Source organism: Moschus berezovskii, chromosome 24, assembly GCF_049115385.1.
Source record: "Moschus berezovskii isolate FMDL1 chromosome 24, NW_MosBer_1.0, whole genome shotgun sequence".
NCBI lineage: Eukaryota > Metazoa > Chordata > Mammalia > Artiodactyla > Moschidae > Moschus > Moschus berezovskii.
In genome coordinates, this window is record NC_142483.1 from 49,097,249 (window position 1) to 49,106,139 (window position 8,891).

An 8,891-nucleotide genomic window follows, 5' to 3' on the forward strand; every position below is an offset into this window, starting at 1 on the left:
CCACAGGCCTGAAACTCCAATACTTTGGCCACCTCATGCGACGAGCTGACTCACTGGAAAAGAGTCTGATGCTAGGAGGGATTGGGGGTGGGAGGAGACGGGGACGACAGAGAATGAGATGGCTGGATGGCATCACGGACTCGATGGACATGAGTTTGAGTGAACTCTGGGAGTTGGTGATGGACAGGGAGGCCTGGCGTGCTGTGATTCATGGGGTCACAAAGAGTCGGACATGACTGAGCGACTGAACTGAACTATCTAATTATTCTTTTTTTTTTTTTAAATGCCTGTTTGTTCCCACCCTACTCCAGAGGAATATGATATTTCACTGTATTAGTGCAACAATCTCCTAAGTATAATGTGTCAGTACTCTTGCCTGGAAAATCCCATGGACAGAGGAGCCTGGTGGGTTGTGGTCCATGGGGTCATTACGAGTCGGGCACAACTGAGTGACTTCACTTTCACTTTTCACTTTCCTGCATTGGAGAAGAAAATGGCAACCCACTCCTTTTGCCTGGAGAATCCTAGGGACGGGGGAGCCTGGTGCTTCCACCTATGGGGTTGCACAGAGTTGGACACGACTAAAGTGACTTAGCAGCAGAAGCAGCATTATAATAAATACTGCTCAAACATCCCCTTAATATTACCAAGAAATAGGTAAGACCCAGATTTTAGGAATAAAGACAAAGGTAAGAATATTCTGGAGATCATTTGGCTGGCAGGTGGCAGAGCCAAGGTCAGAATGCAGCTCTGTTCAACTCTAAAGCACTCCTGACTTTCATACCTTTGTTTAATGTCATCTCTATTTTGCCTGATCACTTGATTTTAAAACCTCAAGGGCTAATATCTGGATATGGGACACTGCCAGGGACACAAAAATGCCAATGATGGTGCATGTCAGCGTAGTGCCCCATCTGAGTAGAACTACCTCCCATTCAGATAGCAGGACTCTACCAGGACTTCAACTAGTTAGACTAGACAGCTTTCCGGCTTTAAACTCATCTAAGAATCTTTAGTAAGTGCTAAAAAGACTGGCCAAGTCTGGAGGCCTACAACTCATGACTTTGTGGGAAATGAATCTCACTTTTCATCCTTAAACCCCTACTACTCCTTTATATTCACTCAGGTCTCCCAATTATACAGAACTGCTCTCCTGGCCCTGAATGAGCACGTACTTTCCTTTTTTGTGTCTTCGTTATTCACTCCACCCTCCTAAAATGCCCTCCCATAATCCATCTGCTGGAATCCTTTAAGGCCCTGCTTAAATGATTTCTCCACGTGAAGTTCTCCTGATTTTTCCAGATATAAGTAACCACCTTTGTATGTAGGCCATCCTGTGTTCTGCTGTGCCTCCAACCAGAAGGGGTCATTTTTCATCATTTATGACACTCAACACAGTTCTCTGCACTGTGTTGAACTGAATATTCATTTAATCCAGAAATATTTACAGAACAAATATACCAACAACACTAAGAAGGGCCATTTGTCAGGATCCTAAAAGCAAAGTTTTCAATTTGTCTATAAATTCTTCAGTGCTATTTAGAATGTGGCTGAACAGCTTAATACATCTCAATTATCCAAGAATTCACTGTAACATGACTCAAAAGTCATAACCGATGTTCACAGAGATGGGTATAAATCCTAAGAAATAGCCAAAATTATTCTGTGTACTCCAGTGGTTCTCAACCTAGGGTGATTTTGCATCCTTCTTCCTACCTCCATCTAAACATCTGGCAATGTCGAGAGACATTTTTGGTTGTCATAACCGAAATGGGGGGCAGGGATGGGGATGAAGGCGGTTACTGGCATCTACTGAGTAGAGGCTAAGGGGTGCTCCTAAGCACCCTGCAATGCAAGGACAGATCCTCCCTCCCCATCCTGCAACAGATTTATTGGGCCCCAAATGCCAAGAGCATCAAGGATGTGGAACTCTGAAGTATTCATTTTCAGGGAAGGAAGCATAACACAATTGGCAATACACTAACAGAGAAAATGGTTCCATTCAAATTCTGGGTACTTAAAAAGATAAACTATGGCCTTATCTAATATTCACATAAGAATATATACTCCAAAATGAGGCTGCACTTAAATCTTTATTTATATATTATCTTGGTTATTTCATATATATATATACACACACACACAAACAACATATACACACATACATACAGACTACAATAAAAAATAGAGGGATACAGAATTCAGTAACCTGTATTAAATTACAAAGACACTCACCTTCAATACATCCCAATATGCCACAGTATTATTGGTGTCTTTGGTTAATATATGTCTCTTATCATTAAGAATGTGACACTGAATAATACTAGCACCCCCTAAAGGGAAAAAATCCACACAGTTAGTAAAACAATCCTACATTTAAATTCACAGTACAGCAATAATGTTAAGTGACATATAACAAAGTGTAAATCATAGTAGCCCCCAGAAAGAAGGTAAATCAGAGGAACATATAATTATGTCTAAGGCAATTTAAAGCTAACCAAAGAAAAACTGTCTGATTTTAAGTACAGATTATAGATGAAAAGACTTTCTTCACGTCAAAGGACTACTAGTAGAAAACTGTTACAGAGCAAACATCTTAACAATTTTTTTACTCACTGGGAAAAGTCCAAATGATGACAGGACATCTCTGAATTAGTTCCATCTCTTACTAACGTTTGCTTCCCGTCTTACTTCTTTTTATGCCTCCTGAATGGACATGCTATCCTAACAGTAGCGGCATGGACATCTAACTATAGATACACACATCATTCAACACTCTAGTCCCAAACTCTGACCTTGAAATCAGAGCTGCCACTTCCAGTTGTAGCAGGTAGAATTGAGGCCAGACCTGACCCATTCTGGCTTGTGCCAAAAGACAGCACTGTTTCTTTCACAGAGTGGCTGTTGGCTTCACCAATACCGTGATTATCAGTCTAATGCTTGGCAAAAAGATGCATTCAAGAAAGCCCAATTTTTAAAGCCACTAAATAGCATTTTAAAAATATTTTTTCTTTTATTAAAAATAAGTCAATATACGATTAGCCTTTTCTTGACATCAGAATTACATTTAAAGGAAGGTCATTTCCTTTATTTTTGTCAACCTCTTAGTGACTATGGTTAACCTCAATAAAAGGTACAACACATCCCAATATTCTTACTTACCTTTAATAACCTGGTCAGGCTGTGTACAAAGGGGTGTTATCGGATTTGTACAGTCATTGTCATAATCTCCAGAGGCTCTAAAATTATGAATTCCCTTCAATGTCTAAAAGGAATAAAATTCACTATTTAATCATTTTATGCTTTATAAGCTTTTCAATAGCTTTAAAGTGGCAAGAAAAACAAAGAGCAAATAAGAAAAACCCAATAACATCAACCAAAAAATACTTAGACACAAAGTATAATTATCTACTGTGATTAAAAAATACAAAATAAAAATTAAGAAGGAATGTTGTCTTTTTGGAGAGAACACTAGGCACTCTTCTGGGTAAAGCTATGTTGATCTCATATTGGCACAAAGAAATTTAGACAAGATATGTTTTTTTTTACAAGTACAAAGAGAGACAACTTGACCTACATATAAAATAAGAATAAAGGCAAACACTTTCTCTTTTATTATCCACAGTCTGGTAAGCAAGAAAATGGAAATCTTAATTCTTAACTTAAAACTTAACTATTTATTCTTAAATCTTAATTAAAAGTACTTTTTTTTACTTCACTCTGCTTACCCTTTATTTCAATCTTTGTTCTTTATGCTATGAAGAAAAAGGAAATGAATTTGAAAAAACAATTTTGCTTTCTCTTATGTTTAGAAAAACAGAATTCTAATGAGCTTCCCTGCTGTGCTGGTACTTGGACTGCCTCTTTTCAAATACACTTTCATAAGGTCAGAAGTTGTAGTAATCTTTACTGGTTTTGTCAGGGCACAGTGCCTATGCTCAGCACATTAAATGTGTATCATTGGCTCCTGACAAAGAAGTCAGAAGCTGTATTTTGACTATCACCTTAATTTTTATACAATCCTTAGGATCACACCTGCATTCACAGGGGTGATCAGATTTTTGCCACTGTCTAAATTTTGGATTTTTGTCCTGCTACTGAAAGTCATGGCATCTGGTCCCATCACTTCATGCCAAACACATGGGGAAACAATGAAAACAGTGACAGACTTTATTTTCTTGGGCTCCAAAATCACTGGAGATGGTGACAGCAGCTATGAAATTAAAAGACGTTTGCTCCTTGGAAGAAAAGCTATGACCAACCTATACAGCATATTAAAAAGCAGAGACATTACTTTGCCGACAAAGGTCTATCTAGCCAAAGCTGTGGTTTTTCCAGTAGTCATGCATGGATGTGAGAGTTGGACCATAAAGAAAGCTGAGCACCAAAGAATTGATGCTTTTGAACTGTGGTGTTGGAGAAGACTCTTGAGAGTCCCTCCAGATCAAACCAGTCCATCCTAAAAGAAATCAGTCTTGAACAGTCACTGGAAGGACTGTTGCTAAAGCTGAAGCTCCAATACTTTGGCCACCTGATGCAAAGAGCTGACTCCTTAGAAAAGACCCTGAAGCTGGGCAAGATTGAAGGCAGGAGGAGACAGGGATGACGGAGGATGAGATGGTTGGATGGCATCACTGACTCGATGGACATGAGTTTGAGTGAGCTCCAGGAGTTGGTGATGGACAGGGAGGCCGGGCGTGCTGCAGCCCACGGGGTCGCAGAGAGTCGGACACGACTGAGGGACTGAGCTGACTGACAGTCACACTCACACTGAGCATTTGGTACTTTGCCAGATTTGGTACAGTGGCTCACTTACCCATTTATTTACTGTAGACTTTGTTGTTGCAACCCAAATTGCAGGAGGGGGGTCAGCTGATCTGTCAAGTTCCATCTGAAACAAGGTACAAAAATACCGCTGTATGGAATGTTGACTGCAACTCCTTCATTAAACATTGTACGGTGATGTGTTAAAAGCCAGGGATGCACAGAAGAATGAAAGGGCCTCTCTGATGATGGAATTTAGAGCCCTTCATAAATGGAATGGGGTGACATCTTACTTAAAAACAATGGCTTCAAGTTTTAAGTGTGGTTAATTTAAGGGTTCTAAATGGGTATAGTCAAAAGGATGACTTACTGTCCCTTTCTGGTTTTACCACTCTTCTGTTTTTATGTTCTTAATAACAAGAAAATAAGTTTCCTTTTTCTTTGGAAATGATTGTAGCAAGAAAAACAAAAACCATTCTAACAAGACAGCAAAAGTAAACGGTACTCATGCAATGTACCATGCCTACTCCCCACCCAGGAACAGAACTGTACAATGGGAACAGTTTACTGTGTCCTCCTGTATTTTTAAAATACTGCACATATAAAAATAAATATACACCTATGTACACATTATGCAAATGAAGTGATCTGCCCACTATTCTTCCTGCACCAGGAAACTGCAGGTTAGGAGACATGAGGACAGGGCTGAAACACTGGCAACCAGGAATCCTCTTTAGTTCAAAGTGATGCTCCTTATGTTTATGCCTGTGCTAAATACTTCTCATCTTTTTCTCCACAGCCCAGAGATCCTGGCAGCTGCAGGACTTGAAGCGCAGAGTTTCTCCTCCACACCTGTCTCTCCCCATCAGCGTGCTTCCTGCACACATGCTGTGTCTCTACGATTTTAGCCTCGACTCTCTTGCTTCTCTAAAGGATTATGGCTTTTGTCCATTAGGCTGCGCCATCTGCTTTAAGGAACTGTCCTTGGCCAGTATGACGTGAGCTCTTAGACCACAGGCATCCTCTCAAGTGTCTCACTTGACCTGTATTCTGTTTCAGCTCTTCCTCCTATACTGTGGTCTGAGTGTCAGATGTCACTTACTTTTGTAGATGATGGGTATTTGAAGTTCTGTTTCCTGCTTTCCTTGTTTTCAGATGATCTCTGAGAAGGGGTTGGTAGGGGGGGAGAGTGCTGTCCTTATGCCTCCATTTTAAATCTGGAAATCTCCTCATCATTGTTTTAACGTGCAATTCTGTGAATATCAGTGAGACTGAACATCTTGTCAATGACGACTGGCCATTTTTTTTAGGCTAGGTTTCACTTTTAGCAGGTGTCAATTCGGATGGCTTCTCAAGTACCCACCTCCCAGGCTAGTCTGAGACAGTAATGGTTTGCAATTTGAACCTGCCTCTCCCCCTTCTTCAGGAGCACTCCTCCACATCCCCCACTTGACACAATAGACACATTTCTGCTTTGCTGTCCACTCACAGATACCTGAACTCCTCTTATTCCTCCCCTAAGGACAGGTTAGGAAAACCAGCAGAGCACAGGAGCACTGTGGGGGGTCAGTTCACAGGATTTGCCAGTGTGACAGTCATCTATCCCCGATGTTCCCAGGAAGTCAGTATTTCCTCTACGGGTGGCTAAGAAGTATCTTTTTTACAACCTAACAGGTGACTCAGGTTTTAAAATTGATTTTGATGTATTTGGCTAGTGCATGTAACAATCTAAATCATAAAACTAAAACATATGACATACCTTGAGAACTGGCGCTTTTTCTTCACAAATTAGCACCCGAATGTCAGGGTTTCTTAGGTCTGTACAATAAATCTTCCTGTCCCTTCCTCCAGAATACACGTGTGTGAAGGCATCATTGACCTGCAGAGCCCACACACCTTCATCATGCACTCGATACGTTGCTATACATCTCTGCTGGCCAAGGGACCAAAGGCGGATTGTCCCATCTGAACTGCCAGAAAGGCACTGGGAATAGAGAAAGCTAAGGTTAGAAAACTGCCAAAAAAGATCCTGTTTTCTTGTGCTCTGCTCCTGGCTTCTCTCCTGACTCTATATTGTCAAAACATATCTCTAACAACCTGCATTCCTGCCTTTGATAAAAGACTTCTGATAAGCATGCATCACAGGCTGGGATGACTAAAGGCAACAATACAGGCTCAAGTAGGGACCCCTCTGAGGAAAACTTCCTTGGGACCTGGCCACCTGCAGCATCACCATCTTGCATCCCACTCCACACCTACTGAGGCAGAAACTCTGGTGGGGTCAGCAACCTGTGTTCTGACAGGCTCTCCAGGTCGTCCTGTCTGGACGCCAGGTTTGACAAGTGTCGCACCAGCCCAGAGCCCTGGGCCACACCTCTGTGTTGTCCTCTCCCTCACCGCTCTGGATTCATGACGACTTGCCAGGCCTCCTGGATTTTACTGACAAGAGTCAAATGCAAAATCCAGCTTGCCTCTCACTCTGTGTGAGCATGGCTACTTTCCAAATGAGCCTCGAGTTCAATATCCATTAATACAAAATGTAAACTCTCCCCATTCAGAGTTAACATTGGCAATTCTGATATTGCTGAAGGCTCACCTACATGCAAGTTGCTGGTACTTAAATCAGAGCTGAGCACACTGAGTGTGACAGAAACAGGGAGAACCAGCCATCCCACATTTGCATTCAGCATGCCTGGTATTCTCTACCAGTTACTGGGGAGACCTGAGGAAAGGGATAAATGCTTATTTCTTTGGGGAAAAAACAGCCCTGAGGAGAAAGCAACTGCTGGTGCTGGTATATGAAATCAAGCAGGCAAAGAACTTCAAAGAAGAGAAGATAGTTGTGGGCTGGGAGACCTGGATAGTGTTTGAACAGGTGAGGCCTTCAGGAATACTAAGGATTAACTGGCCTGCTCTGTGACTTAAAAGGCTTTCAGAACTCTGGACATGTTTAATTAAACAAACATCGTACTAACAGACTCCCCCATAAGCTGTCAGGAGCATCAGTGTTTTAATCATTGATTATAACTAGTTTGCAAGAGAACCAAGAGACTAACCAGGAAAGACACTGTCAGCAGTAAGGTTGTAAGGAGACCTTCATCACGTGTGCAGGAGCACTGAGGTAGTGTAACGGGGAGCAGGCAGCGAGGAGTGCCCCATTCCAGGATAAGATGCTTCGCTGAGGTGGCAAAGCTGTTAGTAAAGCTTTGATCACTCAGCTCCTAGACCACGTATCTACAGGGAATAAGGTCTGACAACTTTAGGATAAGGAAGGCAAAGATGATGGGCTGGAAGTCCTCACAGGCTGGGTAATCTACAACAGTAAAGAGGTAAATCCCAAACCCAGAATGCACAGCTGAAAGCAGCTGAGGAAATACAGAGTATATTAGAGTTCTATATCAACCTGGATACAGAACACAAAATAATCTCTGATAGTAATCAGTATTCTAAGACTGTTAAAAAGCAGGCCCCCAAATAGACAGCCATCACTTTTAAAGCACCAAGTTGGCAAATGAGTTTGTAGTATTCGGTATTATGGTTAGAAGATGTGCCTATTTTACAGGAATTCTAGTACCTGATGTCCTTTAGGACCTGGAGGGTTCATCCAAACACTTCCCACTGGCCCCAATCTTCCACTGGATAAACATGAAGACCCCTTCATTATGAGGTTGTTTCTCGGACTAGGACAGAATGCCCCAAATGGTTCTGCTAAGTCAGACTCAGGGGATCAGATCCTATAGCCTGATCAGGTGCTCTGTGCTTCTGCCAATAGAGATGAGAAGTACCGTACCAGTATACTGGGGCAAGACTGCTGTTGCTCAACACACGGTGTTTCTGGGATGGTCACTTATACACAGTTGTAACTGCCAAAAGAGAGTAGCCCAGTGAGCAAGTCAGGAGCAAGGAGCGGCCTAATGCTCAGAGAGCCCCTGGGCCTGTAAGTTAGATTAAGCAAGATTTGTACGAGCAAGGAAAATTCTGTGAGTGACACACGAGGACGTGAGTGACTCAGAACAAGATGGCAGCTTGCCCCAATCTCCTTGAGCGACTGACTGAGCAAGGACGAGGAATGAAGTCAGCTGGCGGGGCCCAGGAACGCTGGCCCCAATCAGAACAACTGCAGTGAA

At 42.1% G+C, this 8,891-nt stretch overlaps 1 protein-coding gene across 2 annotated transcripts in view; it reads right to left on the bottom strand.

Moving 5' to 3' along the window:
• Positions 1-8,891, bottom strand: part of WDR48 (WD repeat domain 48) — a 52,159-nt gene that overhangs the window by 17,321 nt on the left and 25,947 nt on the right. For both annotated transcript variants that reach the window (XM_055414604.2, XM_088831799.1), the window contains 4 exons: positions 6,524-6,748; positions 4,817-4,891; positions 3,163-3,265; positions 2,236-2,333 (listed from right to left, as the gene is read on the bottom strand). In XM_055414604.2, the coding sequence (XP_055270579.1) occupies positions 2,236-2,333; positions 3,163-3,265; positions 4,817-4,891; positions 6,524-6,748 (501 nt within the window). The remainder of the gene's footprint in view (positions 1-2,235; positions 2,334-3,162; positions 3,266-4,816; positions 4,892-6,523; positions 6,749-8,891) is intronic.